The sequence below is a fragment of the Emydura macquarii genome, unplaced genomic scaffold (assembly GCF_026122565.2).
Source record: "Emydura macquarii macquarii isolate MOO-44397 ecotype Brisbane River unplaced genomic scaffold, CSIRO-AGI_Emac_v2 contig_1045, whole genome shotgun sequence".
Taxonomy (NCBI): Eukaryota; Metazoa; Chordata; order Testudines; family Chelidae; genus Emydura; species Emydura macquarii.
The window spans coordinates 1,044,303-1,062,167 of NW_027131182.1; the positions used below are offsets into that span (position 1 = coordinate 1,044,303).

General features: G+C 46.9%; 1 protein-coding gene across 5 annotated transcripts in view; it reads left to right on the forward strand.

Moving 5' to 3' along the window:
• The first annotated feature begins 1,049 nt into the window (after positions 1-1,049).
• The window catches only part of SETBP1 (SET binding protein 1), a 309,967-nt gene continuing 293,151 nt past the window's right edge, over positions 1,050-17,865 (forward strand). For 4 of the 5 annotated variants that reach the window (XM_067545357.1, XM_067545361.1, XM_067545360.1 and 1 more), the window contains exons 1-2: positions 1,050-1,373; positions 15,963-16,628. In XM_067545357.1, coding sequence (XP_067401458.1) covers positions 16,137-16,628 — 492 coding nt within the window. In that variant the 5' untranslated portion in view covers positions 1,050-1,373; positions 15,963-16,136. Of the gene's footprint in view, positions 1,374-14,696; positions 14,747-15,962; positions 16,629-17,865 lie in introns of those variants that run through there. The other variant, XM_067545358.1, reaches the window with a different exon arrangement.

A 17,865-nucleotide genomic window follows, 5' to 3' on the forward strand; every position in this document is an offset into this window, starting at 1 on the left:
TGGATAGACAATAGTCAGATCACCAGCAGCCGGGTGCATACGTGCCATTATTTAAAATAAACCTCTGGGCCTGACGTGAAAAATCTCTGGGGCTGGGTGGTGGTGGTGAAATGGAACTAATCCGATTCTCTGCCCCTCTCGATTGCTTTTCTCTGGCTTGTCTCCCCTGCCCCCAACACTGCTGCAGTTGTGTCAGGTAGTGGCAGTGTTGAGTACATCAACCCAGTGCTGAGCACTACGGCCCCTGTGCGCGTGTGTTTGATCATTCCTTTAAAGAAGGGGGGGGGAGAAGGGAAAAAGCCCTACTACTGCTGCAAGTCTGCCGGAGAGAGAGAAACCAGCCAGGGCAAGGAGAGAGGAAGCCATCAGCGCAGCGATCGGCTTAAACAACTAACTAATCACCGCCCCTGCCTCCTTTAAGACAAATAAACCAGACCGAAAAAACAAAGCAGCCCACGCGAGAGCAAAGAGCAGCGCCGAGCCCTGGCGTGAGAACCGCTGTCTCTGCCTGTCTCTCTCCAGCAGCGCTCCGGACCCGGAGCAGGAGCGCGGATTCCGCCTTTCCTCTCCCCCCCCCCCCCCCAAAATAAATCTGGATCCCCTCCCCCCCCCCCCGTTGTCCTTACTCTACTCCGGACTAGAGACGCCGAAGGACTCGGAGGAGCGTAGGGGGAGCCATGGAGCCAGCCGCCGCGAGCGCCGAGGTAGAGCTCCAGCCCTGATTAAACTGCCGTGAGCAGCAAAACCTTGCCCCACGCTACAGCCACCCCTCTCGGCGAGCCGGGGAGGGGGGGACCCCTAAAAAAAAGGAGCCGCTTCATCTCCCCGCAGATCAGCCCTTTCAAAAGACCGAGCGAGACCGGCCGAAGCTCCATCCATTCCGGAGCCAGGATTTGATCCGGTGCATTGATTTCCCACACCCCCACCCCCCTTTCTTTTCCTCCTTTCTCTCTCCCCCCTCCCCCCCGCTCCTTTTCCCTTTTCATTTTATTCCGGATCCTGTGAAAAAGAGCGGGGGACTGCTCTGCGTGTGAACGTGATTGAGTCCGGGACTCCGGCTTGCGAGACGCCATTTTCCCCCCTGCTCGCTCTCTCCCTTCTCTGTTTCTCTCGCTCTCTCCCCCTCTCGCAACCCCCTCCCCCGGCCCCGGATTGCTCCCTCCCTCTCCTCTCCGCGCCTCTTGCACGCCCGTCTGCTCCCCGCCGCTGACAGATGAGCCGCACCGCCATGGCTTTGCCGCAGCACGAGCAGAAACACCTTGGGGGACTCTGGCGAGGGACTGGCACCGGGATCTGAAAGGAGAAGAGCCCCGACCCGACGAGGGGCTGCGGGAGCCGAGCCAAGCAGCCCCGCTCCGGTTTGGGGGAGATGGGTTAGTAAACACCAGCCGGCGTGGAAATCTGGTTCTGGCTGATCTTGATTGCACGGGGGGGGGGGGGGGTTGTTTTCTTTCGGCTGCATGCAAAAGTTAAGGTCGCTTGGCTTCCCCCCTCCTTTGGTGACTTTGCAATGGCGCGGTAAGGTCTTTATTTGTGTCAATTTCTATTCGGTGTGTATTGGATTCCCCCCCCCCCCCCCCCCCCGTGTCGGCTGGGTTTGTGGCTGGGTAAAGCGATCGGGCTCTTGGGTGTGTGTGTGTGTGTTTATTTTTTAGGAGTTTGTATAATGTGATCGCTCCGGGTGTGTGTGTGTGTGTATTTTTTAGGAGTTTGTATAATGTGATCGCTCCGGGGTGTGTGTGTGTGTGTATTTTTTGGGAGTTTGTATAATGTGTTTCATCCCCCCCCCCCCCCCCAGGCGCGCACACCTCCCTTTTTCGTGGCGGTGTGGGGTAGGTGGCAGGAGTGTGTGTGTGTGTATTGGGGGCGGGGGGTGGCAGATTTTCCCTCTCCCCTTTGTAAACGGCAGGTTAAGTGGAGCTAGAGAGCAACGTTGTAACCTTCCTGGGGGTTTTCTTCTTCTTCATGTATCTGAATGGTGTAATAGCTATAGATGGGAAGGGGGGGTGTGTGTGGGAAAGTGGAGTAAATCCAGTCCGGTTCACGTACGGATGGAAAGCCCTTTACTCGGCTCTGCCTCGTTCGTGGAGCGCTCGGACCAGCCCCCGGAGCGGATCTGGGTTTATTTTGACATTGAAAAGGACACGCACTTCCATGAAAGCAGCAATTTACAGTAACAAACAAGTGTGTGCAGGAAGCGGGGGGGGGGGGGTAATTAACAACGCAGGATCCCCCCCCCCCCCCACACACACACACACACACACCCCTTCCTCCTTTCAGAAGCAAACCACATTAATAACCCCAAACCCCCTGATTCTCTCTCACCACCTTCACCTCCCTCCAGGAAAAGCTGGGCCGAGTCGGAGTGAAGCGTGTGGGGGGCTCGGCAACGTGCGGGAAGGTGCGGGGAAAGTGGGTTGTCATGTGAACCCAGCCTGCGGGTTAGAGGAGCTCCTGTCAAAGTCGAGACTCGCTGAAATTCACCCTCTTTCCCCGGCTTTAACAACCCCCCCCCCCCCCCCCCCCCCCCCCCCGGCAGCGCCCGGCTCGGAGCCGGCGAAGTGGCACCAGTTCCCTCGCCTGGCCCTGGGAGTTCAGCTTCGCTGCGCTCACCCGTCACCTCCCGGCTCCGCTGCTGGCCCCTCGTGTTGGTGATCACCGCGCGCGTGTGTGTTTGTGTGTGTGTGTGATGTACGTGCACATGTGTGTGCGTAGCACCACACACACGGAGAGAGAACAAGCACACACAGCCTGTTGTGTTGCCCGCGCGCGCGCACATGTGTGAGAGCACCACACACACACAGAACAAGCAGGCCACGGTGGGACAGCCTGTTGTGTTGCCCGCGCGCGCGTGTGTGTGTGATGTACGTGCACATGTGTGTGCGTAGCACCACACACACACACACACACAGACAACAAGCAGGCCACGGTGGGACAGCCTGGTGTGTTGCCCGCGCGCGCGTCTGTGTGTGTGTGTGTGTGTGTTTATGTCTAAAAAGGCAGTTGAGAGAAGGATTTCCGATTCGTTTCCGCTTCCAATAAGCGGCACTGCTAATCTCGGGCTGGGCGGCTAATCGGCTGTTGTCAGACGAGCTTTCTGGCGAGCCGAGCGGCGGCTGGGGACAAGCCATGGCCGCTCTGCCTCCCGGTCTAAAGTTCCGCGGAGCCGAACGCGGGATCCCGGGGACTTGCCTGGGGAGGCGAACCGGGCGGAGGGGCCAGTGACAAGCATCGCGCGGGAAGGAATCGGCCAAAGGGAACTGACACCGCTTGTCAGTTTCAGATCCCACCGCTCCCCCAGTGGCTGGGATTCTGAGCTGCGGGTGTTTGATCTCCCCCAGTGGCGGGGATCCACCCGCCTGCCCCAAAAGCTTCCCTTCCTCAGCTGGGCGGGACGGTCTTTCTTTCTTTTTTTATATAGCAACTTTGCGGCAATCCCATCTGTGAAGCAGAGGCCAGGGAGATGAGGGTACGTGGCGAGAGGGCAGCCCCTGTCAGCAGTTCACATCGACTTGATGGTGAGGGGTGCAGTGCAGACGGGGGCTGTGGGTGGCGGTGCGGGAGATGTCTTTGCAGCCAGAGAGAACTCAGCTGCTGGCTTGAAAAGTCTCCAGGTCAGTTTCTCTCGTGGCTTCTGTGACAGTTCAGTGCATCATCGCCCAGACACGTTGATCTCTCTGCCCGGATGCCTCGGGATCTATTGCGCTGGCGTCTGTGTGTGTTTGGATGGCTGCGCTGCTCCAGGTCAGGGTGTTTGCAGGGGGTGGAGGAAGTAGCTGAGGATGTAAAAGGCAGAAGGGCGCAAGGCGTAGATTTGAGTTCTGGAAAAGTTCGCGTAAAAATCGATTCCGGGGGTGTTGCTTTTAGTTAAGGCTCCTCTGCCTCTGGTCTGTTGGTTTTGCTGGTGTCAGAGGCACAGTTCTTGCACTCTGTGGTAATACTGTAATCTGAGCTGAGCAGTGGGAGGAGTAGGTGGCAAACAAATGTACTAGGGGGACATGCAAGGGGAAACAATATTTTTCTCTCGCTCTTTTTTAATACTGAAAATGAAGGTGTTTCATTACCGGCGAGGAGTAAACAAGCCAGCAGACTGGCTCGGCGTAGGCAGCATTGGTTCTGCACCAGTCTAGTCAGGCTCCGATATGCCACTGGGTAAGCAGTGGGTTCAGTTGCCATATATGTACATCTGTCACATTAAAAGGAGTGTTCTAGGGAAGTCAAATGTTGATCCTGCCGGTCCTCTGCTATGAAGGGGAGTCATTGGATTCCTTTCATATTGACCCGAGGATTTCAGGGGTGAAGAACTGCGGGCAAATCCAATCCTGTGTTTAACGTTATGGACCCAAATGGTAATAATTGACAAACAGAACTAACTAGCTGCAGTCAACAGCAATGCCGTAGTTGTCCTTCTAGTACTTGTCAATGATGCTACAAATCTGGGGAAATAAGTGTCTGTGACCCTGCAGAAGAGAAAGGAAAGGTTTTATTTAAATGGAAAGAAATATACAAGTCATTCTCTCTGTATGTAACCACATTGTTACCTTAGTCCCCAGTTCTATTAATGCTCCCAATCAGTAGCTAGTACTGGAGTGAGAAACATGGTTAAAAAAAAACTTCTGCAAACAATGTAGTTGTACTTCAAGCTCTGCTGTGAGATTGGAATGGTTATGCAAAGAGAAAAACACACAGGGAATGGAAATTTCTCTTCCATTCCCTCTCAGCTTTGACTTTATTTTATTTTTTTTTTACCTCTCAGACTCAAAATTTGAATTGAAACCGGAAATCTGTTGGGAAGTAAGAGAGCCCAGAAAACCTCTGTTTTCTCTGCAGCTAGGGATGGGGAATAAATAATGTTTTGCTGATGTTATTTCAAGTTGCTTGAACTCTTTGGTTCCTGCCAAAAAAACCCAGCCTAGATTAACATGTTGTCATTTTAGGAGGATGAGCTACCTGAAATATAGTGAAATGGTGTGTTGGGTTGTGCAAAGCTGTGAAGTATAGTAGGTGCTGACAAACAGAAGAAATAATGGCTTTGATTGTTAATAATAATAGTTAAGCTGTTTAGTTCTACTTGGAATTTATTGGGTTTCTTTGTTAAGGTCTGGTTTTTCAGTATAATTTCAATTAACACATGTTGATTCATTTAGGATCAGGTTCATTATAACTCATATTTTCAATGAACTAAAAATAATACTGAGCATCTATGGACCATAAAGTCTTTACAGTGTAAGAAGATCATTTTTGCCTTCATTTATTATTTAATCTCCTTTTATAGTCTATTTTCTCCCGCCCTCCCAGTTCCTTTTCCCCTCCCCTGCCCTCCAACCTTTTCCCTTCCCCGCCTCACACCTCTTAGGTACATACAGGAGCTATCAACAGGGCTTTTGTTTTTCATTACAAGATTTTGGCTAATCCCAATTCCAATGACTTTTCTGCCCTCTCAGTAGGGCTTAATTGCTCATACCTAATCTTTGCCTTCTGTTTTCTTTCTCCTTTGGACAACACCCTCCAGGACTGAAAAACTATTGCCTTGTGCTTGGAGACTTGCAATTACGCTGCAGTTTTGACTTTTGACCTAACCAATAGCAAGAGATACTATTGTCTAATGAACCACATAACACAGTCCTGGAGTCCAAAGGATTACTGTGGTGGAACTGATATTTCTCCCAATGAATTGATGAGTGATTATGATCAGTATGCCCAGATGATCTCCCTCAATTCCCCTTAGAATAATGACATCACCAGAGTTTAGCCAATTTTTGTAAGGAGGGCAGCTTCAAAGACTTCTGCATCCGAGTGCATTTTGAAGGCAAGGCAAAAAGTTGCACAAAAGTGTGCTACGTTTTAAAATCAATGATGTGCACCAGGGTAAAATAATAAAACTTACGGCCAGACTATTACAAGGTGGCCTTTCTTTGTGTATATAATATGGCACATGCCTATGCAGCAGTTAGACACACAAATGGAGGATAATGCAAATAGGTACATTAGCAAAATCTCTACCCACACAGTTAAAGGCTAGGTGAAAGTCATCTGAAAATCTAGCCCTTAGTTTTACACATTGCTCATTAGGACAGTTAGTGTATCAGCGTTCTCTGTCTGAAGACCTGAGTTGAAATCAGTCTCAAATTGGAGTCTGGAAAAGCCCGTTAACAGAATATCAGGAGTGTGTGGATTAATGTGTAGGGAGAACGTTTTGAGGGAAGCACCTGCAATGCCTTGCTGCTGGCTTTCTGATTCTAGTACTGTCACTTTCTTCTTTCCACCTTAGAATGTCATCAGGTTGCTCTTCCCCTAAAATACCATGGAGGAAATAAAATTACTCTTTTAGAAAATTGCCATCTTGATAAGAGATGGTCCTGAGTCAAAATTTTGGATCCAGAACTCTCAGCTTTGAGGTGCTGTCTGATCTGAAAGTGGATCCAGATTTTCTGTCTTGGGCCCGTTTTCCAATTTGATTCAGACACATGACCAAATTGCAAATGTGCATTGTTAACACAACTGCACATAAGACAGGCTCAAAGCTTTGGATTTAGCTCTTCTTTTTTTTAAGAATGGAGGAGCTCTCTCTTGACATTGCTTCAAAAGTTTGTTGCATATTCTGACCTGCTTAGAAATCTGCAGGATGCTGTGAAGAAGCAGGGCTCCCCAACATGCTGTTTGGATTCTGCAATCTCATTTAATTGGATGTGGAGAATGAACAGAGCAACATTAGTTAAACTGGGTAAAAGCTTGGGAATGATACAGCATGTCTTCCACAAACTGGGGAAGTATGGCGAGAAGTTGGGAGAGGGAGATTCTGTTTATCATCTAGTATGTGGGCAAAAGAGACCATTTCCCCTTTTGGGAAAATGGATTGAGCTCCTTTTGGATTGGAGCTAGGTTTGCTTCATATCCCATGCCATCCAACCAGCACCGTGGAGGATAGTGGTATAAACCACAAAAAATTATTTGCCATTGCGTCAAGTTGTGGTAAAGTAATAGTTGGATGTTAAAACCAACCTGCTACTATTAATTTATTTATGATTTTGTTATCTTACATCTATATCAAATGGAGAGATGCCTGAACTTCTTGGCCTCAATAAATTTAACTGACTTCTGTAGAAATTACTCTGGAATCCTATTAATTTGCTAGACAGTGAAATCCTTCCTGTGTGCTTTTTCCTATAGAAATCTGTAGCAGGAATATAACAAAATTCAACACCAAGGCTATAACAGTCTATTAAATGCTTTAGTATTTTTCCATAAGGGATCAGCAAAGTTGTGAGGCTTAATTAAGTACATTTGATAAGTGCTTTGAGGTCCTCAGATGAATAGGGCTGTATACGTGGAAAGTATTTTTGTGGGCACCTGGTCAAACTATTATAGATGGAACCTATTAGTGTTAAATGGTTTCAGTTATTAACCCACGTACGCATATGTAACTTTCACATTTTGCATTGAACAATTTCAAGTTTTCTTTTTGGTTGATGGTGGAGTTTTTTTGGGGAGGGAAGGGAAGGTTAAGCAAATTCCCTCCACTTGTCAGTTGCCATTTAATTGATTCAGAAAAGGGGTGTGTGTGGTGGGGGGTGGGGGATCACCTTTACCTTTTGAATTATTTCTAACCACACACTTTTAGACTGGGCAACAGGCGGAATTTGAACCGACACATTGGTAGGAGTTTAGTGCTCGTTGAGAACTTCTGCTTTGGCCTGATGTGAGAGAAAAAGGATTTGAGTCACCCGTGTTGTGACCATTTGAAAACTGCACGCTGAGAATACCCGATAGAAAACTTCAAGCCCATTGACATGCACTTAGAGTTACCCAACTGATCCCTTCTGCGTAGTGCAAGTGGCAGCCCACCTAAAACTTGCCAAATTGAAATGTTCAGAAATTCACGACAACGGCCCTGATTTTACACCAGCTGAGCATGGCTAGCGGATCTCACTGGGTCCTAAAAATCAAGCTAAGTTTGAAGAAAAGTTGGTTTATTGTGAATCAAGGCTTTGCTGTGCGGCACACTATGCAGCCTGTTAACGTGAACTGTCTCAATCAGCAGTCTCTGGAACCATTTTAGTTCATATTCATTTAGGACTTAATAAAATACTTATTGAGATTAATGAGAATCTTCCAATGATTTGGGATTGGCACATTCTAGCACCTTTACACCATATTTGTACTTCGGCTGCGGTACCAATGGACCATAGCCTGCCCTTGCCTAACGAGCGTCTTGTAAGTTTTCACGTGTGTATTTAATGATATTTACAGGTTTTCTTGTGCCTCGACATATAGATACTTGTTAGTTACAGACCTGGGAAATTCTTTTTTTTAATTAAAAGAACAACTCAGGAAATTTTACGCAAGAAATGGCAGTGATGTAACTGAAAGTTGGCACCGCTAAGCACACAAATGTCTGACAATCTGAATATTAAAGACGAAAGGATAATTTTAAATCTGCCCTCATGCGTGTCTACATGGAGCACAATTCTGCCCCAAGCTGCGTCTGTCAAACTTCACTGAAGACAACAGTTACAGGGAAGTAATTGAGGGTTTGTGATAAATTTGGTCTCTAACTATGGTAATGCTGAGTCTGTCTTGCCTTGTCTTGCCTCCCTCCTCCTCAATGGATACAGGTGTGGAGAAGCAATTAGACAGGGAAAGATCAGCCTTTGAGGAGTCATGATGCAGCGACTAGCTGAATCCACACCCAGCCAACTCTCCAGATCCAAGCTTGGGTGGCGCTTGATGGCTTGCTAGTGGGGGGTGAGACACATCACTCTGCGTGGAAGCCAGTCCTGTGTGGTTGAGTGTGTGGGAGGAGGGAAGGATGCATTTGCAAATAATCACTGGGTCTCAACTCTGCGCATGAGAAAGTGCTTGTGTAATTTTAAATGCATCCCGCTTAGACACATCCAGTCTTCGATGCACATGTGCAAACTGGGGACTCCTGCATGCCCACTGCTGTGCGGACTCAGAACCTCAACTTGGGCATACTTACTGGCATATGCAAAGGCAGTATGTCTTTTATGGGCCCTGGCCTTGTGATTTAGCATAGTGTCAGTGGTTTCATCATTCAGTCGACCCTCCCTTCAGTGGTCCTCTACGATAGATAGTTATTTACATAGAAAGGTACCGATCTGATCTAATTATAGTGTCTCAAACCTCATTATGGAATAAAATATGATTCCATAATCTACCACTTAATGTCTCTATGTTGCAAAAACAGATACACATGTTTAATACACATACTGACCTGCCTGCATAATTATGGATATGCATGGACCTTCATTTATGTTTGTCTCTTTATCTCTGTGTGTGTGTGTGTGTGTGTGTAGGGCTATCTGCAGAATCACACAGTAGCAAGATACCTCTAGAGAGTGGGTTACCTAGTCCATCCTCCTCCTTTCTGACATTTTACCATCATGGGACATCCTGATTCATATTCGCCAACCACTTTACTGAGCACCGATAAAATGACAAAACGTTCAGAACAGTGTTAGATTTTAGACTGTAAGTGTCCCGTGAAAACAAGTGAAGATTAAATTTATTGCTTGTTGGCCAGATTCTTGTCCAACAATCGTACTTCACTGGCTTCTATGGAACTATACCTTATTTCTATCTCCTGAGGATTTGACCTTTCATTTCTGTGTTTGTTTAGATATACAAAATATTTAAAAGCACCTCCCTAGGAATGCAGGAGCCTCTCAGCTATATTCAAACAAACAAACAAAAACCAACCAGATTATTTGTCAGACTTTGGAGAATTGTATCCAAATGACATCACTGAGACGTCTACAATCCCTTATTTATTGATTCTTTTGGTTGGTTTAGCGTGAAGGGAAAGTCTTTCTCCCCCTGGTTCCTGTGATGGAGGTAAGAGGCCTAACACAGGTGTAGGGCCGAGGGATGTTTGTTGTCGAACCCTTAGCAAAGAGCAGTCCTGTTTTCTTTTCCAGTTCCCTGCCAATACCAGATAGCTCTTTTCAGGGTATTGTGACCAGACAAGTTAATTCAGAGTATCTCTACACGGGGATAAAAACTCCAGCCTGACACCCAAACGTCTACACAGCAGTTTTCTGAACCCAAGTCAGCGTACACCAGTTCCATAGATAAGATAAGCTATTCTTGCAGAAAGGACTGTTTTGTCATTATTGCTGCATCTACGCTAGGGTTTTTGCTGGCATTAGCTATGTGTGCTAGGGGTGTGATTTTTTTTTTTTCCCACACCAACTGATATAGCTCTGACAGCAAAACTTTAAAGTGTAGACCAGGCCTGAGCCTTTCTTATGAGACTTTTGAACCCAAATTCCTGCTGCCTCATTTGGATGCTGAAGATTATTTGACACTTTTCCAAAATTTTCCCCTGGGTGTACTGTGTGTTGTCTGTTGGCCTCCACCCCAGAGGTAGCTGCATTTTATTTGGAATGAAAGGTGATGAACATCTAACACTGTTGTATATTCCCCAGTGCATTACGCAATTTTAAATGGGTGAAATGGAGAAGCTTCTGGGCTTTTGTTGTTTTTTCAGGGGTTATGGATTTTCCCTGTTAAATAGCAAGTGGATCTCACATGGGGAAAGAGTGGTCCAATGGTGAGAGCACAGGAGTGGGAGTCAGGAGACTTGGGCTTTATTCTGATTCCACCACCACTGACCTTAGGAGATGTCCCCTGTCTGTGCCTCAGTTTCCCCATCTGTAAATAGGGATCATTGCATTTATTTTCTTTGTAAGGCACTTTGAGCTATATGGATGAAAAGAGAGAGGCTTTAGTAGCTGCGGTGGTGATTGCAATTAGTGTACTGTAGTGTTTAGGTTTAGGGGAGTTTCTCTTTAAATGTTTTGTGAGCCATCTACTGGAGCTCACTGTGTTTTAGAAGATGCAAGAAATCAGCCAGAGTAGCAGTTTTTATGTAGCATATTTGTGTATCTTTAGTGAAGACAGGTATTCGGGATGTGGCTGTGCCTGTTTGGTTTCTTTATTTGGTTATTGTTGTGTTGACACCTCCTTGCAGGTAGAATCCAAAATCCTGTAGCACTTCTCCCCCACAAGCATATAGTGTGTGGGTGCTGTTTCAGTCATTAGCAAATGTTCTGTTTAATCACTTCACAGTTCTGGCATTTCCACACTGGAGGGTTCGCGTAGCTGCTTGAAGCAACAGAAGGAAACAAGCTAATAACTTATTGCTGTAGGGGTCTAGGAGATCCATGACTCAGAACAAGGTCTTAAACTCACCACCCTTAGGGTCAAATCCTGCTCTTAGATATGTGCATGTCAATCCCATTGAAACTGATGTGTGAACATCCATAAGCAGGATTTAACACATTACATTAGTTCTTAATTAGGGAGTTTTTCCATGTATCAGCTGATAACATTTGTTCCCTCACCTGCATTTAAGTTCTGTGAAACTCCATGTCATTCACCTGTGAATTGTCCTTCCTCAAAATCAAGACTTGCTTGTGGTTACACAGTCTGCTGGGAAATTATTTCTGAGGATGTGGTGCACGGGTAGTAGGTTATTGACCATCATCTAACACTGTGAACTTCAAAAGATCTGGAGGGTTAGTTTAGATTAACATTTAAAAGATAGAACTCGGACCTATAAAATAGAGTTGGAAATCTTCTGGTAAATAAGCTTTCCAGCTCTGCACATAGCCAGTTGGGCTAGAAGAACCTTTCTTGCATTATTTTGGTACTTTGACTTGCAGCCCCAGGTGATATCTGGTACATCAGAGCCATGTGATGATGCAAATGACTAGAGACAGAGCCAAGCCACAATATGAGGGGCCAGACTTTCCCAGTGATTGGATCCAGGATGTGGTTTGGAGTTTGACTTTATAACTACGAAGAAAGCAGAAGTTGTCTAAATCTTTTCTTACTGATCCCTAATCTTATTTTCTTCACCTCTGAAGATGCCCATAGCCTAGTATCTTTGTGGGTGAGGCTTTAGGGATACGCTAACAAAAGGGTATTGTCACTTTGGAAGAAATAACATTGCTCCTACTGTGAGTGACTTACTCCTGTGGTATCGCCCATTAGCATGTCTAGTGCTGTCTTCATGCCTCGTGCTTTAAAGTTTGAAATAGTTCCCACAGCACTGGCATGCCTAAGGAAAGGAACAGAGGTGGGAACTACCCAGGAGACTGCTTATTCAGAAGGTTGAACTGAGGTTTCCTAACTAGTCAAAGCTTGTGTAGTCTGCCCAAACAAGAAAGACAAGTGTGATGTCTGACCCAAGTCATTTAACTATTAACCCTGAAGAAGAACAATGAGCTACCTTAAACAATGACCCATTTAATTCTTGTACAGAGATATAGCGCATCATTGTTTGTTTATTGCTGCAGGTCTGCTGATATCATGGTTTGCAGATTTTAACACAAGATGAAGCCAAGATTCTTAGGCCTAATTCTGACATAATTTATGCCCATTGAGCTCCACAATTTGCATTAGGAACTTAGATTTTGATCAACCCTTTATAGACAGAAATTCAACTCCTTATATGAACTTCCCAGAGGGTGGGTTCAGGGTTTTATTCCGGGCCCTGTTTTGAAATGATGTTCAACTTTAACTTTTTGTCGATGGGTTGGATGCTGTAGTTGTGTCTCTGCCTAATTGGCACATGCTGGTGCCCTGCTTGTTTGAATAGTCATTCTCTGCGAGAAACCGCTTACTCTTTCTACCAGCAGAGGAAAGGGCTAACGGCCTGCAGGCGGAAGCACAGTGCAGAGTGCCCATTGCAGATGTATGCAAGCTGTAACTTGCTGGAATGCTGCACCGCAGATCTTTACCACCTTGTGTTTATTTCGGTATTCAGTGCGTGTGGACCTTGTGTCCCTCTGTAAGGAAATTAACAATGCACAACGTCAGATAAATAAGGAGTTTTATTTGATTGGCCTGGATGGAAATGGAAGGTACCCCTGACCCTGATGCCATCACCTATTTGGGCATAAAGCATAGCAAGGGGCCAGGGAAATTAACTAGGGGGAACAGTTACATGTGTAGCCCTTCTCCTGAGGTCTGGCTCAGACCTCCTCCGTGATGCTTGATACGGGCAGAGGCTTCTCCCGTCTCTTCATGGGGTTGGGTTCTGGGTGCCATTATTTTTGGGAAGCCTGGTGCCGCCACCCAGGGTGGTTCTTCATCATGCCCAAGTCACAGTATTGCTCCCCCAGCTGGCAAGAAGTATAAAACGCAGTACACAAGGAACAGTAAAGCACCTCAACACAAACCCCAGTGAAGAAATGACACACCCCAAAATAGCAACCTAGCAAAGGGGAGCTTTATTGGGAGCCGGAAGATGGGATCTGGGGAAGGAAAAGGTTAGAGTTAACTAATAGCATCACATTTCCCACCTCCCATCACTTCCAGCTCTTCCCAAGGCCCAGCTCCTTCCCTGGCACCTCCCCAGGCAGATGCTGAGTTTGGAGGCGAGTGCTGTAGTGCTGAGAGCGTTGGCTGGCATAAACAGAAAGAAAAGGGCTCTCTAACAGTGTCTTCGCCTGGGTGAGTGTAAGGGTTCTCTGCTGCCACCCCTCCGCTTTGGCCACCCTCTCTGTCACAAATGACTCCGAGACCCTCTTCTTCAGCAATCCAGTGCAATTTATTTACAGTGTGCAGTCCCACCACCTTCTTAACCTATGGAGTCCGGCTGGCTGTCTGAGGAGCGTCAGCAGCTGGGCAGGCAGAGCCTCTGCTCCCCTTTTGCTCCCCTGCTTCTCTTTCTTCCCATTGCCTTCCCCTGGGCCTGCTTATAGCCCGGGTTAATCAGGCACCCAGCTGTTTCCCCTTCACCAATCAGGTGCACGTGTCCCTAGCCTAGCTCCAATCTACCTCTTCAATTAGGGCTGGCATGACAGGGCTGGCTAAGCGGCTGCTGCCCAGCTGTCTGTCATAGTGGGCCATGCTCCTCTCCTGGGTCTTCAGTCCTGTGGGGGTCTCAGCTGGCTCTTGGTAGCTAGTGCCGGTTTGGATCTCTGCCAGTCTGGCTGCTGATCTCTGTGGAGTTGGTACTACCTGATCCATGCGACTTTCTTGCAGTGATTCAAAGACCCCTTTGTGGCACTGGGGAGGGGGAGTAAATCAGAGGCTCCCTGCTCTGTTCTGCTTCTCTCTCCGCTCCCAACGCTGAAGCTAAGCCTAGTTTCTGTATCTCTGGGTCAGGCTGCACCCTTCCACTGAGGGGCTGAGCAGCCCTGGCTCATCCTTGCCCCAGCAAACAGCTCGTCCAAATCACCCCATGCAGAAGCCTGTTGGCCTCAGCAGGAGTTTCTAATCCCTCTCACCCAACCCCTGTCTCCAAGCATGCTTGGAAATGGTGTCAGAGGACTCTGGTGGCCACTATAGTTATGGTAAGACCCCCCTGGAGTCTCAGTCCAGCATTTTAGGAGCTGGCAATCTCCAAGAGTGTGTTACACCTGCATAATCAAAACAATCAGGCAAGTGACATGTCCCTTATTTAAAATAATAATTGTATTTGTTAGCATTCAGCGAAACCTTCCCATGTTCAGAGCAGCATACAGGCATTAACTAACTAATTCTCCTGACACCCCCTTTGAGCGAGGTGGTGTTATCCCCATTGCATAAGCGGGATACCATTTACCGTAGTGATTATGTGAGGTGTGGGCCTAACAGTTCTGGCCATTGAAGCCTTGTCTTTATCCACAGAAGAGATGCAACTTGAGCACCAGCTTCTCCATGTGCTTTGCCAACGTACCTCTATCATGAGCTGGAGAAACCACTTCTAGGGCTACCTGATCGTTCAGTCTCTGTGAGTTGCTCGGTTCTTAGTTTCTTTGCCAAAAAAGAAGCCAGCTAGTGTTATTTATGGTGCTTTCATGTGGATATCGGTCTACTAGGAACAGTACTCAGGTCACCACAGTATTTAGCTGTAGTACGGCAAAGACTTTTCACCGCTACCCTCGCAGGCCAAGTTTAAACCATTGACCTCTGGCCCTACTCCAGGGGAAATCTGAGAAAAGGGTGCCCAATAGCATTTTCCCTGAACTTTAAGGTCATCTGAAGGACTTTAAAAAGTGGGAAGTAGAGAGCCATGCAAACTGCGGTCCCCACAGGAGAGTTTGTACGATTTCTGATGCCGAGCTATGTTCTAGAATGACAAGCTGGTACAGCGAAACATACAAGATGGCATGTTGTACCGATGACTGGCCACACTGCTATATCCCAGTGTTGTCTCTACAGTTTGTTGCTACAAGGGACGGGTTGGGAAATCCTCATTTGATTTAAGATTTTGTATGTAACTAGTTCCCAAGAATACGGTTCACTGGATGCTTGGTGTTTGCCTGGGTCTTTATAACTGTACATGAACCATGCATATTTTTTGCTTTATCTATTTTGAAACTCCGTAGCTTCTCCTGTACATTCAGGTCAAAATTTTCAAAAGGGATCAGACAATGGGTGCGTCCATTTTTTTGAGTTTCCAACTTGAGGCACCTTAAAAGGGGCCTATTTTTCAAAGGGTGGGGGCTTTTGGAAAATCAGCCCTCTCAAGTTGGACATCCAAAAACAGAGGTATGTGAAATTACTAGTCACTTTTGAAAACGTTGGCCTCAGTGTTTCTCCCAGCACCCTAAACAGCGGTGGAACTGCACTTCTGGTGCATTTCCAGCTTGATCTAATGCAGATGAATCCCAAATCCAAGCAAGTGAAGTTGTGTGTAGATGGACATATGTTTACCTGCGTGTGTGTGTGTGTGTGTGTGTGTGTTTAATTATCCCGTCGATCTCACTGAGGTGCACGTTGTCATCGTTTGTTGGTTGGCTGTCCCTTAGTATTTCAGGCCCCAGTTCTGGCTGGTGCTGAGTGTCGTCAAGGTGCTCAGCACCATGCAGCAGGCGCGCAGTGCTTTGCTGGTTTGGATCCATGTTGGGGAAGCCCAGTAGTGTTCTGTTTCAGTCAGTCTCACAATTGCACTTTGATACATGCGTGAGGGTTGACTTCCTTTTCCTTCTCTCTTCTTTCAACAGTTGCAGCTTTGATCACTTCTGAGCGACTTCCAGCGTCCGGACTATCGGGACTCTAAATTTTACAAACAGTTACCATTCAGTTCCTTGGGTTCTCCACTCCCCCTCCTTTTCTCCTCATCACGTTCCCCTTCCCCCTTCCCCTCTTATAAAACTCCAGTGCATTGTGGGATTGCCATGGAGGCAAGGGAGACCCTAAGCAGCTCCCGACAAAGGGGAGGTGAGGCAGATTTCTTGCCGGCTGCTGTTGCCTCTGTAAAGCCTCCACCTGCTTCTAGCTGCACGGGGGAGACCATGTTGCCTGCTTCAGGCTCTGGGAAAGGAATCCCAGTGAGCGGAGAACGGATGGAGCCAGAAGAAGAGGATGAGTTGGGTTCTGGGAGAGACGTGGATTCCACTTCCAATGCCGACAGCGAGAAATGGGTGGCAGGAGATGGCCTGGAGGAGCAGGAGTTTTCAATCAAGGAGGCTAACTTTACAGAGGGGAGTCTTAAGCTGAAAATCCAGACCACTAAGAGAGCCAAGAAGCCACCTAAAAACCTGGAGAACTATATCTGCCCACCTGAGATCAAAATCACCATCAAGCAGTCTGGGGAGCAGAAACTCTCCAGAGGTGGGAAAAATAGCAAAGCAGCTAAAGAGGAGGACAGAGGGCACTCCAAAAAGAAGGTAAGGACATCAGTGCTTTCATGTGGCCTCTTCTTTATTGTTCCTCTTTACTAGCTGTACACAGCTTATGAACTGAGCTGTTTCCCTCCTCCCCCGGTCCCCTTTGACTGTTTTTAACACAAGACTGTGGGCCGGAGTGGGATAATCTGATCAGACATTCTAAACCATGAGAACCAGATTCTGCCCATGGGTGCATACATGCAACTGCCACTAGGCCATGCCCCCAGCCCTCTTGGGAAGGGGCTGGGAGCCAGCTGCAAGCTTCCAAGGGCAGAATTTTACCCTGGGTGTTGGATGCCGCTTTTGCAGAAATGATAGGAAGCAGCCCAATTACCCAAACTGATCGGAACACAATGGGTTTTTCTCTTCTTGCTCATTGTATGGGGGAATCCTCTGCCTTGCCGGGAACTCCTGGAAGTGGGACTAACCTGCCAAAGGTTGGTCTCTGTGCTGCAGCAGGTTGCCTGAGTTCACGCAGCCCTGAACCAGTTGTGCTTTTGAAGGTCCTGAGGAGGCTAGAATAATCAGCTGAGAACATAAGGTGTCCAATGTTTGTGCACAAGAAATAACCAATTTGCAAAGTTCTGCTTGGTTAACAAGGAGCCAGGATAAACCAGGGGTAGTTCAGCATTCCCACGTACAATATGGAGATGATCTTGAATTGTCCTTTATATTAGCCAATGCTGAGGAGTTCAAAAGTTCACTGAGCCTTCTGGGGCTTTTTTCTGGTTTGTATTTAGGTGAGAATTAAGATTATTAATTAAATGACTGATAAATGATGTACCCCATTTCTAAGTGTGTCTGAGCACATCTGCTCAATCCCATTGTTTTGTAAGCTTTTGATGGCATTGTCAAATACAGGTATGTGTGCGAAGAACGAATGCACTCCTATTTATATCCAGGGCTAATGGCTTCATTACTCTCGATTACAGCATTGTGCTAGCTACACTAGAGTTATGGTTGAGAAAATACTTCCATTATTAGCCCCATTTTCTTCCAGGTGCTTATCATAGTCTTGAAATACCCTTTGGACTGAGAGTTCTTATTCTTTTCATTGGGTGAAAATGCATGATCCTGTGTTGGTTTAGCCAAAGTGAATCTTAAGGAGTCTGAACTCATGATGACTGAAAGCAAGGAAAATTTTCTTCAGAAACCCTGTGAATAACATATTGCAAGTGGGTGGAGTATGTTACTTTTAAGTCACTGAAGTGATTTATTTGGGCCATTTATCTGCTAT